Here is a 23,360-nt window from a genome sequence, read left to right as displayed (position 1 = left end):
ATTCTGACTCGCATTAATTTAGGAGATTTTGTCTGAAAAGGAACGCCTCCTTTTTCAGCCACGCCCTGGGCATTTCGGATCCTGATATTATCTTCATCCTCCATCTAGTGTTCAGGTGTGTGAGCAGACATCTACCTTCCTCATCAAATGAAAGTAATGAGAGAAACGCAGAACTCTGCTTTTCACAAAGGAAAGTGCGTAAGATTTTCTCGGTGCAGCCCTAGAGGGCGTTGGGGTAGTTGCAGGAAGAATTCAGTTAGCCAATGACTGCGCTGAAGGCATAAAGCCCTATGACGTCGCACGCACACACGCACGTGGTAGCCCGGGTATCTTATTCTCGCTGTAGGAGGGGAGAGTAGCCGTTAGTCTCTGGCTCCGGCCCCGCAGCAGGAAGATTTGGCAGCTGGAGCCAGGGTAAGAATTAGAACTGGTGGGAAACTGGAAATGACCAGGGCCTGGGGGATGGGGTAAAGACGGGAGAGCGAAAGATCTGTGAGGCGAGGGCTCTTCTAATCCTTTATGCCTCTTCGGCATTCTGATTGGCACATGGACTGATTCAGTGCGTGTGGATAGAGCGTTGTTTTGTTGCTTAGCATAAATCCACCAAAGACTTTCAATATGTCTCTCTCTGTTTATCCTGTTGAAACTCTTTACTTATCTTAAAAGAGAAGTCATTCTATGTATGTGAATTGCTCTGTCTTAGCAGAAGCCTGAAGTCATTTCTAAATCTGGCCTTTGATAAGGTGAAATCAAGAACTTTAGTTTCTTGTTTATGTTTTGAATGCACAGTTATTACAAAGTGTATAATAGAAACAACTGGCATTGTGATCGTTGACTCTTCTAGACTACTGTCATCTACGACTTTCAAGAAAAGACATGAAGAGATATAGTTGTGATCCATGTAGTAAATGCTCAGTTTGTCGGTGATTACTTATAGAAATTATCTTCTAAAGGGTGTATGGGTTGGAGGCCTAGGTAAGGAGCTGTGAGTCTTGAAAATGTGCTGTGACATTCCAAGGAAGTTAGTCAACCAACAGTTAATTGAACTTCTTTAAGAAGCCTGTTTCCTTGTTAGTGTTTGAAGGAAATGCCAGGATGCCAAACCACAATCTGATTTCAAAAGGAGATTATAGTCTTAATGGTGAGGTAAGGTAAATACAGTAAAGCAGTAGAGAGCAATACATAACAATTGGGTCAAATTTTAAGTGTGTGGCAGAGATTATTGATATCACCTATCTACTCTTCACATCTTTATTTTAAATATCCTCTTTTTCCCCATTCTAGGATTATGAAACCATACACCATCCTCTTCCTGTAGATGCCCTGGGAGACCCATGTTATCCTGGTCTTAAAACACCTGCAAGAAAGGGCACTTTTCCATTAGTAAGTAGCAAGGAAAAAAATGGCAGCCGCCTTTTAAACTGTGTATGAATGTGCGTTTAAAGGAATAAAATATGATCAATTTTTCTTTAAAGATGCTCTCAACAAAAGTGTCATTGCTTTCATTGATGCCACAAAGATGATTATAGATTGACTGAGTGAGGGTTTGGGGGAGAGGAGAGTGTCAAGGAGGAGTATGTGGCATCATGGTCTATTGAACTATGGAATTGTGGGTCATTTATTGCAAACCTATTAGATGACTGAGCTAAACAGAATCTTCAGGCTCATGTGTATGTCTTTCAATGAGCTAATGAGGATGCAACAGCTCAGGTGTTAGATTATTTTCCTAAAGTTAGCCAGAAGGTCTCCAGTAGAACTGGGCCTTGAACATTTGAATCTCTGATTAAATACTGATTTTTTTCCTGTGACACCTGGAAGTAAAAAAATCTTATAAGCACTTCTAAAATTAGCAGTTCAATCGAACAACATGCATTTATTGAAAGATCTTGTGAGCTCAGCAAACTACCATGCGTTGAAATGGGTAATAAAAATATTAATAATTTCCATTTACTGAATATTCTATGCCAGGCATTGCATTAGGTGTTTTATGCATATTATGCCTTTTAGTTTTCAAAGCAAATCTATGATATGATAATCCACATTTTACAGAAGAGGAAAGTGAAGCTCAGAGAGAATTTCCTGGAACTGATGGTTTACCAAAGACCATACTCTTAACCAGTAAACTGTAGAAAGTTGGTAACTGGGAAGTAAAAGTTATAGAAGGCTGAGGCATGGGCGTTCAGCTATAGGGTAGGATCCTGGTTACCTTAGCAGTGATTAACCAGTCTTGAGTGGTTATTATTAAAAAATGAGGCTAAAAAGGCAGCATCCAGATTTTAGTGTGCCTAAGAAGAGGAGTGGGCTGCTTAGGGAGGGAGGACCTGTTTGACTTGTGTTAAAAGCTACATGGGAACTAAATAATGTCAAAAACAATGTCAGACAACTGGCGATGAAATTTGAAGCTATTAGTGTGAAAAATTCTGTTTTGGAAATTTACTAACTTTGACTTACTTGCACAACCAGAATTTGCTAAAACAGGAATAGGTGTATTGTCTATTGTGCTCCAAGCTTCTCTCCACCTTCCTCTTCCTACAGCTGAAGCAGATACTTCATCCTGCTCTGAGAACCAACAGTAAGTGATAATTCATTTATTTTGATGTGAACATTTTTGTCAAACGTTTTTATTTTGCCAATGATAAAAAGATATAATTAATAAATTTACCCATGACTTTCAAACTTTATGGATAAATTTTTATTGATAGAATGATCTCAAGTTAATTTTACTCTTTTGTTCACTATATCAAATAGAAACTTAAATGAATTTTCACATTTCATTCTAAAGTAGATCATATAAATAATTTCCATGTTTGTGACTTTGAAACAACTATACTAGAACTATCTTTAATAGAAAAATGTAAAAGCATGACAATTTGTATTATATATACTTCCATTTAATGATTTTTACTATGAATATCTATGGTTATGTATTAATACAGGGATTGTTAAAATGAGGATAGAATGTCTCCATTGTGCTTCAGAATGATTGCTTTTTCCCAGTTGAAACTATGTTCCTTTCAATGTGCATTGACTTTGAAGTCATGGTTGGATGAAGGCTAATTTATGACATTACTGAAGAATGTGCCATTGGCATAGGTTAAGTAACTGTTCTATGCCTCAGTTTCTTCATATGTAAAATATAATCAGACCCACCAAGGTATGAGAGTGGAATTAGACATCGGATTTTACCACACATGATCAATAAATGTTCACTCCTCTCCTTTTTATGAGCACACTGTTGAGCATAAAGGGAATACATGGAACAGGTGTCAATTGTCTGCTATTTACAAATCAATAAGGCCTGAGAAGGACCACAAATAAATTGTTTAGAATTTGCTTTCCCTCCAAGAATTTGGGAGTACTATCTCACCCAAAGAAAACTACTCAAGGCACATTCCTTTAATTTACAAAGTGAGCAATCATTGACTAATGGTGGGAAGTGAGTGCTTCCTAAATGTAGTGATGATGTTGCTTCATCTAAAGGATCAAGGATTTTTTTGACACATTGAGAAGGGACAGCATGGGCAGCCCAATGCTGAACGTCTTTTAAAAAGTTAATATAAAATCTTTGAACCAAATCATGGATTCAGCAAATGTGAACACACTAGATTTTTAATGCATTAATTGTATTTGTATTTTTTCTATACTCGGAAATTTGGAAATATAGACAAGTATAAGGAATAAGATAAAAATAACTTTCAACCCCGCCGTTGGAGGAATAACCACTAATAAAGTGTTTGCACATTTATTTCTGTATAATCACAACCCTGGAATCTTGAGTAGAGTCATGGGTAAATAAAAGGACAAACAGTTCTACTTTTCATAGAGAAGAGCAAACCAAGAGATGGTACACAGTAAAAATAAACTTTCCCCAAAATTGAGATGAATAGTCAATCCAGTACCATAATTAACTATCAAGAAGCCTGGTTTCTTCCATATTTCCTTTTCGATGGGCTTAGGAGCCATAGAACTGGGCAGAAAGAAGTGGTATTCCTAGCCTTTATAGCCTTTATATATACCTATATATAGGTATACTTCAAGGGCATCAGTCAAGTTCCTCAGTTTTTTAAATTTTTGTTGTCCCTGTCAGAGACTAGGTTGGGTCTTCCTTGATTCTACTGGCACTGTATGATAATCTTCTCTTGTTACATTATCCATGAATTTGGGAATCACAGTTCCTTTGAGATAAGCAACATCATTATATTAGTTTTTCCCTCTTGGTCAGAGGTCCATGTGCTACATGTTTCAATGCAAACCTTTGTTCTCTTTGACTTGCTTCCCAGCAATGGCTTTCCTCCCAGTGGTGATGTTTTTGGCTGCTGTGCTACTTCCATCTTTACCCACAGAAGGAAAGGTAAGGTTAAAGTGGAAAATCTTTCCAGAGCTACCAAGGCAACTTTTTTGGGATGGCGAGGCATTATGAGAGTGGAAGGGGCAAGAGTGTCTGGTAATCACAAAGTAGTTGTTGGTAACTCAGAGCACTTAACACAGTTATCTAGATGAAAGTCTAAGGCTGAGCTGTCCAATGTCTGAGCCACTAGTCACAAGTAGCTATTGAATACTTGAAATGTGACTTGTATAAAACAAGATGTACTGTAAGTGTAAATTACACACCAGATTTCAAGATTTGTTACAAAACAAAGAAGAAATATCTCACTAATAATTTTTATATTTAATACATGATGACATGATATTTTGGATAATTAAATAATGTATCAGGTCCTTAGGGCTGTTGTAAGAAATTAACACAAATCCGATGGCTTAGAACAGCAGAAATTCATTCTCTCATGGTTATGGAGGCCACTTGTCTGAAATCAAGGCATCAGCAGGGCCATGCTCTCTCTGGAAGATCTAGGAGGCAATTCATTCCATGTCTCTCTCCTTCCTTCTGGTGGCTTCCACCAAGCCTTGGTGTTCTTTGGCTTGTGGCTGCATCACTCCAATCTCTGCCTCCATCTTCACGTCACCTTCTCTTCAATGTGTCACTTATAAGGACGCTTGTCATTGTATTTAGGGTCCACTCAGATAGTTCAGGATGATCTCATCTGAGATCTTTAACTTAATTACACTGCAAAGACCCCTTTCCAAAGAAGGTCGCATTCACAGATTCTGGATTAGGACATGGACATATCATTTTTGCGGACTATCACTCAACCCATTTCAAATAAAATATTTAAATTAATATCACCTATTTCTTCTCACTTTTTTAATGTGACCACCAAAAAGTTAAAATTACATATAATGCTTGAATTATATTTCTAATGGACTCACTGGTCTGTGAGATTAAAAAGCTAATGATAGTCCTCCTCTCCCAAGACCTTTTCTGATTTTCTTTTTTTAATTCATGTCACTGTGATCCCCACAGAAAATTAACAATATATTTACATAATCCTAAATTAACACATCTTATTCCTACATCACCACATTTAATTTCATCAATACTTTATGACAAAATTATACGTGTTTTTTACATATAAAAAATCTAACTCTAAAGATCTTAGTGTTTTGTTTTGCTTTGTTTATTAATGGTCATAGACTTAGTATATGAGAGCCCAACTCTTGAACTCAAATCCTCTATTTTGAATATGCTACTTCCCTTAAATAATCCCAAGAACAGGGTCAGTCATCCTCTTCAGTGACTGGTGGGTAGGTGCCCAGATAAGGTGCTAGCTCCTGATCAGAAAACCTCTGAATGTGAGGAGCTTTGGCCATTGCTGCCTGCTCCCACACTCTCCTTTCACTCCAAGCATACAAGATTAGCTAGGATGCCTCAGACCATAGAATTCTGACACTGGGTCAAACGTCATTTGGCATCCAGAAATACAGTCATTATGTTGCCATAATCAAATTTTCAATCTCAAGGCAATTTATTCATCACCTAGGGCTTCATTCAAGTAGTTTGCTGTCTTCTCAATTTCTTTCTTTATGATTTCCTTTCATGGCCTTTTCTAATGCCCTATTATATTTCTTGTCCATCTCCTGATCTTCATTTATAAACTTATTTAAAAGGGAGATATCATTTAGTCTTTGGCACCACTAACTGTTTGTCGATCAGATGCTTTACATAGCCTCTGCCTAGTGTGGTTTTCAGTCCCTTCTCAGGATGCCTAGAAAACATTATTCTTCTTTCAAAACCCTAACCCAGACCATCTTTTGTGAAGCCTTTCCTAAGCTCGGTCAAGAAGAATTGATCCCTCCTTCCTTTATATCTGGTAGGTCCCACCTATCATTTCAGTTATTATGTGGCGGTGTAATTATTTATGACCTGTTGCCTGTCGAGTATAAACTCTTTAAGGAGAGATAGATAGATACTATATTTGATCCATTTTATTCTCAACACTTTTCATATTTCCTGTTGTCCAATGAAAGTTTTATTGATACTTATTTAAAAAAAAAAAAAGCATATCTTCCTCAGTAGAATTTTTACCTACAAAACAAGATGGGGTAATTGGCAGAAAATAATTACTTCTTTCTCAGGGACCAAATTTTGATGTGCTTTGAAATGAAACTACTTTACTTTAAGTAGGTTTTTGAAAGTCAATAGGAAATATCCAAGGATGTTATTTTATGCTTTGCTGTAATGCAGAGATTGACCACTACTGGTATTTCACATGTGCATCTTTTCTAACTTAGGAATCAGTAGCTGGGAATGGCCAGATCTGTGGGTACAATGGCATTCACTATTGGTCCCTGTCCTTAGGAACATACAACCAAGCAGGAGAAATGGGCATTTAAGTAAAACGTGGCAATGTGGTCAGACCTGTGTTTGCAGTATTTGGAGAGCTTTGAGAGAGCTCAGTATTGAGAGGAGGAGAGAATAACTTACCCAAAGATGTTAGGGAAAATCAACACAGGGCCTGTCTGTTTAAACTTACACTTCAAACTCTTGCTCAGGCTCATATAATATCACACCATTGTGTAAATTTAGGTCATCAAATTGCGTAAACCTTATGGAATAATTCACACACCCTACTGCACCTCCAGGCCTAGTCCTCTCCCCTCCCCCACAAAAGATACACCAAAAATATCAGCTCCTGATTTAGTACCTTGGCAGTTATATTTCTGTTATTAAAAGGAACAAAGTCAGCAATAGTCCATTAATGGATGGCTTTGCTCCCTCCAAATTACCTTGGAGATTCTTTTAATACTGAAAAAAATGTCTTTTGAGTGACCTCATAAAGTCTGCCCATAATAGGTAGAATTGTTTTACTAGAGTATTGAATGCACTTCAGCTGAACCTAAACATTCTTTCACCTAATGCATTCTAAATACATTCTTTCTCTAAATACAGACACCATGTTATCAAAGTCTAGGATGAATCTTGAGGTCCACCCTTATCCCCCTGCTGCAGCCTGATCAGATGTGAATGAATATGTCTGAATGTGCCTATTGTGTACTTTTGTGGTTATAAAATATTATCACTCTTATGTCTAGAAAAATCACATTAAGAGTTCCCTTGAAACTAGAATTTGGCATTTGTGGCCTTAGAGAAGTTTTTGATTTGTTGTGCCATGAATTACATTCCCATTCTCAATGCCTCAAACTACCTCTTTCCTGTTTATCACAGCTTTGCATCAGATTCGTTGGCAACTCTTAAATAATAATTAATATTGGTTTGAACTGAATGCCTTTTTTAAAAAATTTTATTGAGGTCACTTTGGTTTATTACACTTTTTAAAGCGATCTTTGTTCCCTTGAATTAACTTATTCACTCTTAAATGCAATTTTCAAAGATGTTCAAAAATAACCCTAATCTTATTTCCCTTTAGGATCCAGCTTTTTCTGCTTTGTTAACCACTCAAACCCAAGTCCAAAGAGAGATTGTAAATAAACACAATGAACTAAGGAAATCAGTCTCTCCACCTGCCAGCAACATGCTAAAGATGGTAAGAGGCAGCAATATAGGGAAAGTGACGTGAACCAGTGGTGGTAGGAGCAGGTGGCCTGCAGTAACTGGCATCTCTTAAGAACTTTGTGAGTTAGCAAGTTCTGCCTCTATTTTGGTATACTATTTGACCTTGTTATGGGCCGGGCAGAAATTAATTTTCCTTTGTAACGGTTAAATGACTTGTCAAGGTTACAGGGCTATTAAGTTGGGAAGGCCGAGTTAGAAGCCAAATCTTGAGACATCAAATGTGAAGCTGCCACATTTTTTTGTTCATTATCTTTCCTAGTCTGAAATAAAGATCTCCTTTCCTTCAGGATCAGTGCCATTTAGGGTAGATAACAGCCTGCTTTCCAGGGCGTAGTCCATAAAAGCTAGATATCTCCCATATGAGCCCAGTGGTCTACAAATAGAGCTGGAAATAATCTAGGCCAGCTTATTACTATGGAAATATAGTTAGATTACTTCACATGATGATCAGTATTTAAAGTGGCACCATTACTAAAAATCCTAGGAGCTGCTGTGCTGTCATAAATAGTCAGATATTATTGTATTAGATACATCACCTATGGACTTCTCTTCATGTGGAAACTGGCACCGGGGCAGACAAAGACACACATGTACAAAACAAACGAAAAGATATTTTAATACCAATGACAATTAGATAATACATCTACAGAAATTTTAAAGTAGCGCAAATCAACATACCACTCAGATAATAAAGCATATGTCTCATTGGAGTTGAATCTTTAAGTGTATTTTTTTTTCCTGTGACATTTAGGAATGGAGCAGAGAAGCAACAGCAAATGCCCAAAAGTGGGCAAACAAGTGCACTTTAGAACACAGTAGTGCAGATGACCGGAAAACCAGTACGTAAATGAGTCAATATTTGCTGAATAAATGAACAAACAAAATAATATTGGATAAATAAAATAGAATGGACCATTCTGGGATGTTGCATTAAGAAGACTTTGTGAATAAATGCTGCTTTTACTGCTGTCTTTTTAAAATCAAAGTGTGTGTACCTAGAGAGATAATTATACGTACCATTTTGTTGTTGTTGATTGTTTGCATTATGCAAATCATTTCTTAAGCAATATTTTATTTGTTCCTCTCAACCAGCTCATAAGTAAATAGTTCATGTATCATCATTTTTCCAATTTTAAAGATTAGAAAACCAGGATGTAGGAGGAATGACTTACCCAGGAACGCAACCTGAAGTAGTGACATATGTTGGAAAGTTAACCAGGCTTTCTGATTTCTAACCCACTGCCCTATTTGTGATGTTATGTAGCTGTTTGGTGTTTTGAAATCTGTTTATTTTGTATTCATAAAATATATTGAATTATGTTAAATTGTTCCTGAATTTTGCTCTAAAAATATTTAACCTTTTTTAATCAGGATGAATATTTTGGGTATGTTGATTCATTTTTTAATTTTTGACAACTGTCAAGTATTTTGTGCCTGTAATGCATAGAAGAATATATGTGACTCAAAAAACTGTGACATATCTTTTCAAGGATCATAAAAACTATAAGAGAAAAAAATTTTATACATGAACTTTACATAAACTATTTATTTACATTTTCAAGCATGATATACATATAAGCAAGCTCAATTTGAAAGTATGAATAATTTACCAGTTATTTAATAGACCTATTATTTATATTATTGATGCTAACATTATAATGAAATTATGAAGAGAGATGATTGCATTCAGTAGAAGATTGAAATAAATGGTCTAGAAGTTCCAAGTCTACTGTTAGATTCTTTATATCTTTCCATCCCTATTAAAGCAGATATCCAAGAACACTTTATATTCTCTTTAAGCAGCATGTGGATGTCATATTTAAAGCCACTAAAATGTAAATATTAAATGAGTGCTTGAAAAGATAGGGAGAAGTTTCTGAGGTGCAAGGTGCTTCTTTCTTTTTTCAATTAGGTTTATTGTGGTAAGAACCCTTATTTTTATTTTTTTATTTTATTGTGGTAAGAACACTGAACATGAGATTTACCCTCTTAACAAATTCTCAAGCGTACAATACAATATTGTTGACTATAGGTACAATATCATACAGGAGATCTCTAGAACTTATTCATCTTGCCTACCTGGAACTTTATGCCACATTTTCAGCCCCAGCAACCACCATTCCACCCTTTGATTCTATGAATTTGACTGTTTTAGATACTTCGTAGAAATGAAATCATGCAGTAGCTGTCTTTCTGTGACTGGCTTATTTCACTTAATGTAACGTCCTCAAAGTTCATCCATGTTGTCGCATGTTGCATAATTTCCTTCTTTTTTCAAGGTTGAATGATCTTCTCTTGTGTGTATATATATAGATATATATACCACGTTTTGTTTACCCATTCATCTGTCAATGGACATTTAGATTGTTTCCACATTGTACATATTGTGAATATACTGCAAAGAACTTAAGAGTGCTAAATCTCTTCAAGATCCTAATTTCAGTTCCTTTGGATAAATACTCAGAAATGGATTGCTGGAAAATTTGATAGTTCTACTTTTAATTTTTTGGAGAACCTCCCTATGGTTTTCCACAGCAGCCACACCATTTTGCTTTCTCACCAACAGTGTTACAGGATTCCATTTTCTCCACATCCTCACCATCAATTGATGTCTTCTTTTTTTTTTTAATAGACATCCTGACAGTTGTAAGATGATACCTCATTCTGGTTTTGATTTGCATTTCCCTGATGATGAGTGACATTGAGCACCTTTTTGTATACTTGTTAGCCATGTGTGTGTCTTCTTTGGAGAAATTTCTATTCAAGTCCATTGTGGTCAGAAAAGATCCGTAGTCAGTCCCTCTTGCGACCCCCAGAAAAGATGGATCTTTGGACATTCCATCCAACTCTTTCTCTTCCCAAAGAGAGGTTAAGAGCTAGAGTTTTTTGCCTGCTTACTCTGTGCTGAACCAGGAAGGGACATTATAGCAACTGCCAGCCCAAATCTCTCTCTCTTCTCACTAGTCCCAGGCAGCAAGATTATTCTACATCTTGTTAACATTCTGAGACAGGCAAATCAGACGCCAGTCCTTTGGGTGACCTCTGGAAAATTTGTGGCATTGGATGCCCAGACCAACTCTTTCCCTCCCCAAGGAGAAGCAGGAAGCTGTGGTTTCTGTCTGCTTGTCTCATCACAGGATGAGCCAAGGAGAAGAGCTATGGCATCTGCCAATCCAAATCACCGTCTCTGTTCTCCCCCAGGGGCAAGACTGGGCCAAACCCATCAGAGCTCCCAAACTGGCAAGACAGATGCCAGTTCTTAGGGCAGCCCTGGAAAAATTGAAGCATTGGACGAACTCTTTGCCTTCCCAGGTGAAAGCTGAGAGCTAGAATTTTTCATTTGCTTGCTCTATGCCGAGCCCGGAGGAGGAGTTACGGCGTCTATCAACCCAAGCCACTATCTCCATTCTCCCCCAGGTGGTTAGCCTGTGCCTGACCGTCAGAGCTCCTAGACTATCAAGACAGAAACCAGCACACTGGGAACTCCCCTTGAAAAAGTTGGGATGCTGTCCCATGAACCAATTCTTTCTCTCCCCCGGGAGAAGCTGGTTGCTAGGGGGGTCTCTCCCTGATCATATGGCACTGTGCTGAAGATAGGATTCTAGCAAGAGGGTGTCCCAGTCTCCCTACAGGCTTCAGTGAGTCTGCTTTCATGTTTCTCCAGGGTACTGGAGCCTTTCGGTTAAGTTTTGGATTTCTCACAAGGGCAATGTGTTCATGAGTTGTTGCTGAATCAGTGTGTGTGTTGGGCGAGGGAGAGTCCAGGGCTTCCTACTTTAACACCTTGCTGATGTCACCCTCTGCAAGGCCTTCTTGCCTAACTCTCTCAGCAGGGTTTGGCCTTGTGACATTCTGATTTATTGATAAAGAGGAAATCCAAAAATTTTGAAAATTGTCATTCCTCCTGATGTCAGCTACCTTTTTGGGGGGGGCTCTTAAAGACTGCCTATAAAGCTTTTTCTTCAAAGTTTACACAAGATCATAATCATAAACATTAATTCAGCATCCTATATGTGAAAAATCTCTGATGAAGGTGGGGAAGAGGAGGAGAGAATAAAATAAAAGTTGGTGGCTGCCTTTTGCAAGCTTACAATACAAATCTGAGAGCACAGGAGGCAGTACACATGTGAAGAATTTAGCATGAAAAAGAATGCATCTTTGACAGTCCAGAAGGAGAAGGATTTTTAAAGGATAAGATCTTCTCAAGCTGCTCAAAGTTTTCATGTTGAGGCCAGCCTCAGTGTACTGGGAAGATCTGTCTTATATTCAGCTTTATAGCTGATAAGGAATGTAAGCACCTTTTATATATTAATTAATAGTTAGCAAGTATAGGCACTGTGTTTGAAGGGCAAAAGCCTTTGGTTCACTGAGTTGATTTCTTTTGCCATCAAATGCTTTAGTGCTTTCCTCATGAATGATCTGTTTCTTCTTAGGTACGAGATGTGGTGAGAATATCTATATGTCAAGCGACCCTACTCCCTGGTCAGATGCAATCCAAAGCTGGTATGATGAGAGCCTTGACTTTACCTATGGTGTAGGACCAAAGAGTGCCGGTTCAGTAGTTGGACATTACACTCAGGTAAGGGAAACAAATTAAAATACTTTTACCGTAAATGCTGTAACAGAGAAAACTTCTCCAAATTATGACCAACTCCAATGATTTGGGGGAAGAGCCCGAGTAGGTATAATGCAAATAGTCCTGGCATTTGGCTGCTACTTCATCTAGAGCTGTCGTCTTTTTCCATGGCCTGCAAACTCTTGGTAGGGAAGTAGACTCGGTACTTTCCCAACATTATAAATGGATAAAGTAGTGAACCTACATGAAAATTTAATATTTTAGAATTTTGTGACTTTGTTTCAATCATTTAACTAAATATTTCCATCAGGTACATGGTTATAAACGACAATAGTAATGGTTTTTCAGTTATATATTTGCTTCTGTTTTTTTTTTTTAATATTTTCCCTCTTCTTTAATGCACTATCATATATTCCTTTATGGATTTGTAGGCTGTTTGGTACTCATCTTACCGCGTTGGATGTGGAATTGCCTACTGTCCCAATCAAGAAAGCCTAAAATACTACTATGTTTGCCAATATTGTCCTGTGTAAGTATACACTTAAGAGTTGAATGCCAATAACTTCATCTGTGATTTAATATTTTAAAACTCTCATTTACTAGATAAACCAGAATAAAAAGCATATTTCAGTAAAGGGAAAGAATAAATCTTTGGAAATGTTCTTTAAGCTGAGATACATTCAGCTTACCAGAGAGGAGACTAAGTTCTCAGTTCCAAGTTTAAATTTGAAGCCTTTTCCTCAATTATAAATTGATCGCCTTTCCCTGAGATTCAAGGTTATTCCGTGAGCGTGTGTAGTGTGTATTTCTCTGGATTTGGTATCGTCAGTTCTAGCTAATTTCACACTCTAGGAAGCTGGCAGCTTGATGGTTAAGCAGGGGGTGGTAGTGGAGTGGCAAATAAGGGATGGCAAATTGTGATTTCAGCCCTTTCTGATAAATGTTCCTACTCCTGCTTTGAAAACCACTTAATGTTATTAGCATCAGAAATCATTCATTCTTTTGGGTCTCAAACATTTTTCAACAAATCTTTGATATATTTCAGAGCCCTTAAAAAGGTAACATCTTAAATCTTTGTTTCTCAGAAGTTTTCACAGAAATACTCCATAATGAACCAACCCTTAAGGTCTTGATTTATAGCAGGAAACAGGCTCTTTCATCAAGCAGGATGTTTGAAGTTATCCACAATAAGTACTATGGATGTATTGAAGATCTAAAGTTAATGTATCCGTTAGTCTTAATTTCTTTTAATGTTTGAAATTGCTTACCACTGGAGGCAGGGGGAAGACTTCTATAAGATTTATTTTGAGGCTGTAGATAATCCGGGGATGTAGATTTCCGGTTTGAGAGGTATGACCTCCAAAGTCATTTTCCTGTAAGCCCCTATTAGGGTTTAGTAGAAAGAATTGAAAGATCCGAGGAGAAAGCATCCAAGTGCACTGCCTGGCTGTGAGTGGGTGCATCTGGAGCCAGGCATCTGAAGTGAGAGCTGGAGTGAATAATGAGGGAAAGCAGGAGTGAGGGAACTTCCAGAACACTTTTGTATCCACTTGACAGTTTTTCCAAGAGCTCCCACACGTCCAGCTATGTTCTGTGCAGGGAGACTGAGATAGAAATGCATTGCCTTGGGATCTTGGCCCACTTGACACTATTGAGATTTGGACTCCTATGTACTTTCAAATGAACAAAATGCCAATAGGGTAATGATCATCAGTGAGTTACAAGTTAGTCACTGTATGATGATTACACCTTAGATATTGCTACTTCTCAAAACGTTTTTTAATTAATGTATTTGTTTTTGCTAAACAGAAAAATCTCTTACACGCCACCTCTAGAAACTCATAAACCTTCCCCAGCTCTCTCTGCTCCACAAACACAAACACCACTAACTACTTAATATCACTATCCCCGTCTAGAGGTCAAAAATTTGTATACCGGAGCTTTACTGTCTCTGGTTCATATTAGAGAAATTATGGTATTTTACCATCTTTCAAATCTAAATTGATATTGTAACATTGAGTATTCTTTTCCATACTACAACCCCCTGCCCCAGGAACCTCACCTGTCTTTCTAGGAAATACGTTCAACCCCCAGCCAGCACATTGAGGTCTGTTGCTTTACCGATGTGACGGAGTCTATCAGGAGATGAAGAGAGTGTCGCCACATGGAAATATACTCTGAAAACTTTAGACTCTAGTTATCCCAATTTAGTTATTCAGCCTGCAGAATTATAGTCAAGGAGATAGGTCAATGTGTGAAGTATTTTCTTAATTTGTATCTTATCTGAAGTACACACTGGGAGTTGTAATTTTTCAGTTTTGCCAACATAACTAAAAAATTTAATAAGTATGTATGTTTGATGATTGATGCTGCCCTTGGAGTAGAAACTAAACAGCAAAGTGAAAAATATTTGACATTATGTATTTTAAATTTCAGTGGTAATAATGTGAATAAAAAGAACACCCCTTACCAGCAAGGAACACCTTGTGCCAGTTGCCCTGGTAACTGTGACAATGGACTATGCAGTAAGTTTGAAGTGATTAACTTGCTATTTTAACAAAGAGTTGATATTGTTTTTTCTTTTTATGGATTAAGAAATCTCCTTAAGTAGCCAATTTAAATAATGTCTTTATGCAAAAGGCAAAATGATACTCAACAGAGTGTGTGTTTAAGTAAACATTTTACACACTTCAATAACCTACATATTATTTGTAATGAAAAGAATATTACCATATGTAAGATAATAAAACTTCTACCATCAATGTGTTTTTGTGACTATGCAGAACTTTTTAATATTAACTATATGTGTTTCTGGTAAATGGTTCATTTCGTCAAAATTAACATTATACTAAAGGTCGTATTTTGATAGAATCAAAGTGTATAAATCTAAGGATGTCAGACCACATTATGGCTCAGTCTAGACAGGCAAACCAAATATTATATTTCTTTTCTGCTGAGTTCATCATGCTGATTACTTCATTTTCTTCTATCGTATAATTGGAATCATAGTGTTTAATGTAATAAATGATCAGTTGCCCTATAATTTGATAGTAGTTTTGTGCACATTTTTAATAAAATTCCATCTCTATACAGTATTGGCTCACAGAACTCACAAACACATTGTTGCAAAAGGAGAGAATAAAATAAATGTCATATGTATCATTTCTAAAGTTGTCATAAATAGAAGTAAAAATAGCTGTTGGCATTTTATAGTTGGGATACTTTTATTAAAATTATTACAAACAATAGAGTTAATCCATTCTCTGAGATTCTTCCCCTTCAAGTGCATTCATCATTAGTTAGCATTCTTTATGACTGAATTATATAGCTATAATGCAAAATATAGATGATATAAAAGCTATAAATCAACTGAAGAGAAAAAACATTGAATATTTATACCTCTGCGGAATGATATTTGCTAAGGAACTTGGAATTTCTCCTGTTAGCACACTCAATTGAAAGATTTTAAACAAAAGAGTGACAAGGTCAGAATGATATTTTATAAAGAGCTTTCTGGCAATAGTATGTAGAAACAATTGGATGAAAGTCAGCCAGAAAGCTGTTGAAAACCATAGGTTGAAAAAAAGTGGATGTCTTTACTGCATTACTGGCAAAATGAATGAAGAGAAATGGACAGGGGTGAGAGACAAGAAATGGAATAGCCAGTATTTGTTACCTGTGCTGGTTGAGCGCTGGTCAGAAGTAGAAAAGAAAGCAGTTCAGGTTGATTCAGTTCCTGGCCTAAATTACTGAGTAGTCAGAGAGCCATTTCACTGAGATTGTGGGAGGGGTGTAGGGAGACCATACCCATGAATTGTCAGCCTTGTGGGTAGTATGATGAGTTTAGTTTGAGATTTGTTGAATTTGGGGCTCCTGGGGAACATCTGAGAAGAAATATGAGAAGGAAAGGGGGCATATTATCATTGTTTTACATCTTTATCTTCCCATAGAAATCACTTTCTCCAGAAAGAAAGCACTGGAGTCTAAACAGTGCTGCTCATTAGTGTGACATGATGGAGATGTTCTCGACCAGCATGTGTCTTACAAGTAGCCACTAGTCACATGTGGCCTTTGAACACTTGAAATGTGGCAAGTAAGATTAAGGAACTGAATTTTTTATTTTATCTAACTTTGAATAATTTAAATTTAAATAGCTGCATGTGGCTCGGGGCTCCCATTTTAGACGCTGCAGGTGTAGAGAGATTCATTATGTTTATTTTATTCTCTTTGCTAAGAGAGAAAATTGGGTCAATTCATTTTAGAAACATATCACCAAGATCAGAATAAAAAAGTGAGGAATTAATCAGTGAGCTCAACTAAGACACTCCATATGTCCCTCGAGAAGTGAAAGACCATCATAGTGTAAGTGACGCTGAGCTTTGTCCAGTCCTACACCACCTCATGCACTTTGAATGTATGGATTATGTTGCTGCCACTGAGGAAAATGATAATGACGTAACTAATCTGTTTTTGTTACAGCCAATAGCTGCGAGTATGAAGATCTCCTTAGTAACTGTGATTCCTTGAAGAAAACAGCTGGCTGTGAACATGAATTGCTCAAGGAAAAGTGCAAGGCTACTTGTCGATGTGAAAACAAAATTTACTGAAGTTCCAGTGTGCATTGCGCAAGACTAAGTGGAGAAGGGCTGCATCCTTTTGTTGACACATACCAGAGGGGAAATTATAGGCATGCTAGTTGCAAATTTGATTCCAGACAGCAATGCATCTTTTTCTGTTGGATCTTTACAGAAATCTCTTCCATACAATGATTTACAAAAGCAGAGTAGTCTGTGATGACAACATTGGGCTTTGATGTGAATTTGATACTTTAAATGTAATGAATTGAGTCAAGTTGAAGATTTGAATGCTCTACAACCATAAGACTTAGGTCCTAGAACTTTGGATTAAAATGAAGAATTACGTGTTTCCTGAAACAACATGTCAACAAAAACCAAAAACACTGTAATATCAATGTCATTCCTACTGCATGATTTTTAACATGTATAAAGAATGAATTCAAAGATTGACATCTACCTTTGTCTCATGGCCTCATCTTTCAACAAAAGTTATAAGTAAGAATAAAGAACTTACTACCTGAGCAACCACATAGATGTGATTCTTGTGCCATATTTTATAGTATTCAGAATTAACCCTAGCTCTATTCAGCCTAGATGAATGGTTCTACAGAGCAGAATTTCCAAAATATTTGCCTGTAAAATTAAATTTTAACAAAAAAGGAATCAGTTCTATTCTTGCTTCCTTTTTGCCTTTGACGTTTTGATCTCCTTCCTACCAGTTTAGTTGATAAATTTAAAAAAGGACATTATTTGACAGCATCTACAAATATAGCTTCACATGAAAAAAAGTAAGAATAAATATTTTACAGAGATTTACCATTTATAAGTCTTTGCATACGTTCTCATTTAAGACTGGTAACAACAAAGTATAGTAGGCCCAATTTATGGATAAGAAAATATATACCAGAAATCTAAAAACAGTGAAGGAGGTGTTGAAAGTAGTCAGAAAATAGGTCTGGCCAGACAAACGGTGAACTAGCATGAGCCACTGATGCCCCCAAGATGAAACAGATTATCCAAATCATCCTATACTCATTAACAAAATAGAATTCATAATTCTAAAGCTTCTAAAACAAAAGTTCCCAGGCCCAGATAGTTTTACTGCAGAATTCTACCAAACATTTAAAGAAGAATTAATACAAATTCTACACAATCTTTTCCAGAAAATTGAATAGGAAGGAACACTCCTCAATATGTTCTTTGAGACTAGTATTATCTTACTACTAAACCCAAGGAAAATACAAGAGGAAAACAAAATGAAATAAAACAATAATCCTTTGACTGCATTTTGCAGATGAGTAAACAAGGATAGGAGGGTTGAGTACCTTGTTCAGACAGAAACAGCCAGCAAACGTCAGAGCACAGACTCAACCCAAAAACAGCCTGACAGAAGCCTCATGTTTTTAAGCAATACACAATGCTGTTTCCTGATCTAGACTAAAATTAACTGACAGTTTGGATTAAATGTGTATTCATGCTGAGTAATTTGAAAAGAAAAATTGGCTTTATATAAAGTTCTTAGGTAGATTACTTGTTCTATGTTCATGGAGATGTTTTATTTTTGACAATGTGGTATTTAAGCCTTGTAATTCAATGGCAGTCAGGCATAGAATACCTCCTTATAACTTCATAAAATTACACAGTGACTCAATCCTATTGACTTCCATTTCTATTATCTTAAAAACTGATTCTGTAATTATAAAAAAGTTGACAAGAAGTAGATTAAACCTTGAAGAGTACTGATTGAGTGAGGGCATGAGGGAGACTTTTGGAATGCTGGTTACACAGCTACACACATACGTAAAAATTAAGTTGACTATATGTCTTTAAGATTTTGTGTGCTATATTATATGCAAGTTATACCTTAATTTAAAAAAGAATAAACATGCAGAAGAGATGGAAGCAAGGAGGGATGAAAGGAAGGAAAGAAGAGAAAAAAAGAAAAGAAAATAGATTACCATGATAGAGCACAGAGGCACAGGTTTGGGGAGAAAATGAGGTGTTCAGTTTGGGGCATATTAATATGGGGCATATTATAAGTGGAGGTATGGAGTAGCAGTTGAATATGTGAGCCTGGGATTCAGTCTAGAATGGAAATAAAACTTTGGGAATGATCACTGTATAGACGATGCTTGAAGTCATGATACTATATTAAATTCCTGGGAGTGAGTGAAGCAATATTCTGAATCCCATACCATGCTGAAGCTGGTGAAGATAAGATGTACAGGTCCACCAAGAGTGTCAAAAACAGGAGAAGAACAAAAACGGATTAAAGAGTGTAATGTAAATGGATGCCAGAGAGACAGATTACTGTATAACTCCTATTTTTTAAAAATTTTTTCTGTCAAAGAGAGAAATCTTTAAACTCTATAATCCAGCACAGTTATCAGAAGAAGGAAAATAGTAATATTTTTTTAATTTTTTTTTAAAGATTTTATTTTTTTATTTTTTCCTTTTTCTCCCCAAAGTCCCCCAGTACATGGCTGTATATTCTTCGCTGTGGGTGCTTCTAGTTGTGGCATGTGGGATGCCACCTCAGCGTGGCTTGATGAGCAGTGCCATGTCCGCGCCCAACATTCAAACCAACGAAACACTGGGCCGCCTGCAGCGGAGCGCACGAACTTAACCACTCGGCCACGGGGCCAGCCCCAGGAAAATAGTAATGTAATCTGTGAGCAGACAGTAACAAGTCATCTAGATGCTTGGGGGCTATACAAAAGCTTTTTGAAGTGATCGTGGAATCACTATCAGTTAACCTTGAAAAATGAGGAAGGAGAGCAATGCGAGGTGACTGACCTATGACAAATGGAAGAGACAAAAAACATCTTGAAAGCTTGATATTAAGCTGTGGGAAATTCCTACAATTTAAAATATTTTTCTTTTACGTTTTGACATTCTTGAACCATGGTTTCGTAGATAAAACAGAGTGATAAACACACACTTTTAAAAAGATTGTGCTAAACTAAATTTGTTTCTCTTTTCGATAGTCGATGCATATAAATCAGTTGATCCCATTTTATAAAACTATAAGTGTTTGGGAGCCCACAGTTCATCTAAATGCTTAGCAGAATTGCATTCAATTCTTATTAGAATGTGGGGATTACTTGCAAATATTATAATGGGTACTTGAAACTGGTTGGTTGAAAAAAATGCTAATAATAGGGACAATATCAATCTCTGTACTTGCTTACACAAATTTCTGACCTCAGTTGGATGCTATTAGTCACTGCTTCCAGTGACTTCCATGGAAGCAGTCAAGTAGGCAGTGCACTGGGTCAGCACTGAGCAACCTCTCAGGAATTTGTAAATAACATTTTATTTCTTAGTTAAACCAAGATTTGACAATGTGATTTTTCAATTTCAATTTCAACTGAAACGTTTGAGAAGCCCCAAAACTCCAGTCAAGGTAACCTATATTTACTCTCCTGAAAATAAGATTGGAATGTAACGATAATTCATTAAATTGAAACTTAATGAGGAAAGACTATGTATTAGACAGGGTGTGTCAGTGTAAGGCAGTGGCCCATAAGAGTTATCTCCCAGCCAGCAGCATCAACTTCACCTGGCAACTTGTTAAAACCTCTGAATCAGAAACTGGGGGTAAGGCCCAGCAATCTATGTTTTAACACATCCTCCGCTAAATCACGCTGAAGTTCAAGACCAAGTGACCGATGGCACAGAATAGGGAAGGCACCAAATTTGGCAGACTCCAATGTAGTCATTAGGGGCCAGTATTCCATGTGGGTCAATGCTCTTTCATTAATCCCATTACGACTTGAATGAAGTGCCTCTCAAAACCCTTTGCCTTTGCTCTACTTTTATGATCAAAGCAGCTTTTTAATTTCATGCTTGACCTTCAAATTGCCGTCACTGTGAAAGAGGAGCCCTTAATGGGAGACATGATCATCCTAAACTTGGACAGATGGCTAATACCTTAAATGACAGAATCAAGAGGAGCAAGCATTGGGAAAGCTGGAATACGGCAGTAAGGAAGACAGAATTGAGGTTCAAAAATCAAGTGTGGATGAACAAGTCGAGCAATACCAGGTGCATGAGTGTCTTATTTGAAAAAGACCTGGAGCTTTTCATTAACTGCAGAAGTGACTTATGACCACAGTAAGACAGCACTACTAATGTGTTGATGTAAGCCTAGAGAGGGAAATATTCACTCAAGACAAATAAAGCCCATTCTACTGTGCATTGTGGAGAACACACCAGAACCCTATATTTTGATGTCAACTTTTAACAGAGCGCTTGAACTAGTGTCCAAATGACGACGATAGGGAGGTGAGGTCTATTAAAACCGTAATCATCCAACAGGACATCCACAGAGCCATTGAGACACCAAATCTTCAGCATCCCACACACGTGAGCATGGCTGCCTCTCACTCAACAATCATTTCTGGAAGACACAGTCATTCCTATACTTGCTTTGGATTTGGCACTATAGACTGTTTAGTGCCACTAGTCTCCCTTTGCAAGTAACAAAACTTGGTAGAAGGAATTAAAGTGGGAAAGGTGCCAACTTGACACTGGTCCTTCTTGAGATATGGTGATCAGAGGCTTTTGGGCAGGGCCTGGCTTTAATGATAAAACATGTGACAGTGACCTCAGGCTGGAGAGTCTCCTCTCTTATCTCCTTCTCTTTAAGTCCTGATGCTATCAGGTTTGCCCCTCCACAATTACAAATATCCCAACCACATAGAAGAAATAGAAGGGGTTGGGGGAGGAACTAGTTATGATATGAGACAGCAAGCCTCACTTGCCACAAGTAACTTCATTTGCCTTCCACTTCTCAGATTAAAAAAGGAGAGTAATAGAGCTATCAGGATTCTTTTCTGGAAAAGATGTAATTAGGTGGAAAATTTTATTCCCCAGAGCTTCAGAAGAACTCTATCCCCATAGAAAAGCAAAGTCTCTTGTTGGACTACACTTCTTCTAATGTGGCCCCATGCTGAAACGGGGACACAACACTGCTCATGGGGTTGTGTATGCCTTATCACCTAGTCAGGTTATACAAGCTCTGTGGAGTCATGGCTGACTTTTCTCGTGTGTTCCCTAAGGCACCCAGCACCCTGTAGAACAATACTTGATGCCCAGGGAATATTTGTTGTGTTGACTTATTTCTAAACACCTTTTCTAGTGCTCTATTTTTGATGTCATTATTTTTGCTTTTAAATTCTGGATGCATTTTTGGTATCCTGACCCTGCAAGTATGAGATGTCAGAGCTTAAAGGGACCTTCCTGGGGCCAGCCCAGTGGCATAGCGGTTGGGTTCATGGGCTCCACTTTTGCGGCCCGGGTTCACCGGGTCAGATCCCAGGCGCAGACAGACACACTGCTCGTCCAGCCATGCTGTGGTAGGCATCCCACATATAGAGTGGAGGGGGGTGGGCACAGATGTTAGCTCGGGGCCAATCTGCCTCAGAAAAAAAAGACCTTCAGAGGTTCTATAGCTTGCACTCTTTTTAGAGACAAGAGCACTGAAACCCCAAAGATGAGGTTACAGAGATAATCAGTAGCAGTTACAAGTCTAACATTGATTCATAATCAGGCTCCCTGACTTCAATTTCGGTAATTGTTCCATTAGAACTATATCCATTCTTGTATATCATCATTTCTTATTTATCTACCACAATCATACTTGCCTTCATTACCTATATCCTTATTAATTACCAATCCCTTAAAAGATTGTCTTCTGAGCTTTCTTTACATTTCCTCAGGTATATCTTTAATCCTTATTAAATTTGGTGTGTATTTAGCTAGAACTCTGTTCAGTATCCCACGTCCAGTACTCTGCTTGACATTAGCTACTGAGTAGTAATTTAAAGGATGGATACATGAGAAAGTAAGTAAATGAATGAAAAAACAACTGAGGAATTGCTACAGGACTGTGTTTGGTGAGACTGACGGATATTTTAAGAAGTCAAAGGATTCTTTACCAAAGAGTCCTTTGGCAAAGGATTTAAGAAATCATTAATGTATTTCCTGCTATGATTGTATGCAAAAGAACACAATCTGTTCTTCAATCTATTGAAAATAAAGAAGAGAATAGTCGTCATCTCCACCTCTTTGGTTAACATGGAACATCACTTCTATTTTTGTGGGGAGGAAGAAATAAGAGCCAACTTCCCTTTGAAACATAATGAATACAAGGAAGAAACATGTAAAGGAATCAAGAAAGTTTAGTTGATTCCCAAATTCTCTCTCTCTTTAAATTATGTTTATTATTTTAGAATGATAAGTTGATATATTGGTTGTTTCATGCATGTAAAATTTAAAGAGAAAGTAAAAA

General features: G+C 37.3%; 1 protein-coding gene across 1 annotated transcript; it reads left to right on the top strand.

Annotated features, from left to right (window-relative positions):
- The first annotated feature begins 95 nt into the window (after positions 1-95).
- On the top strand, positions 96-17,597 carry LOC103563017 (cysteine-rich secretory protein 2). The gene is made up of 10 exons (XM_008538213.2): positions 96-414; positions 1,285-1,383; positions 2,536-2,572; positions 4,281-4,351; positions 7,767-7,883; positions 8,664-8,751; positions 12,346-12,491; positions 12,920-13,017; positions 14,925-15,013; positions 16,968-17,597. The coding sequence occupies exons 4-10, from the start codon at positions 4,283-4,285 to the stop codon at positions 17,093-17,095; spliced, it is 735 nt and encodes a 244-aa protein (XP_008536435.1). The 5' UTR covers positions 96-414; positions 1,285-1,383; positions 2,536-2,572; positions 4,281-4,282; the 3' UTR covers positions 17,096-17,597.
- The last annotated feature ends 5,763 nt before the right edge of the window (positions 17,598-23,360 follow it).

The sequence above is a fragment of the Equus przewalskii genome, chromosome 19 (genome assembly GCF_037783145.1).
Source record: "Equus przewalskii isolate Varuska chromosome 19, EquPr2, whole genome shotgun sequence".
Lineage (NCBI taxonomy): Eukaryota > Metazoa > Chordata > Mammalia > Perissodactyla > Equidae > Equus > Equus przewalskii.
Note: the sequence above shows the minus strand (reverse complement) of the source record. Positions and strands in the feature narration are given on the sequence as shown.

Coding starts and splice junctions, on each gene's coding strand:
- LOC103563017 (XM_008538213.2), top strand. CDS start 4,283: ATGGCTTTCCTCCCAGTGGTGATGTTTTTGGCTGCTGTGCTACTTCCA. Junction 4,352..7,766: donor CTTTACCCACAGAAGGAAAG/GTAAGGTTAAAG, acceptor ATTTCCCTTTAG/GATCCAGCTTTTTCTGCTTT. Junction 12,492..12,919: donor TAGTTGGACATTACACTCAG/GTAAGGGAAACA, acceptor ATGGATTTGTAG/GCTGTTTGGTACTCATCTTA.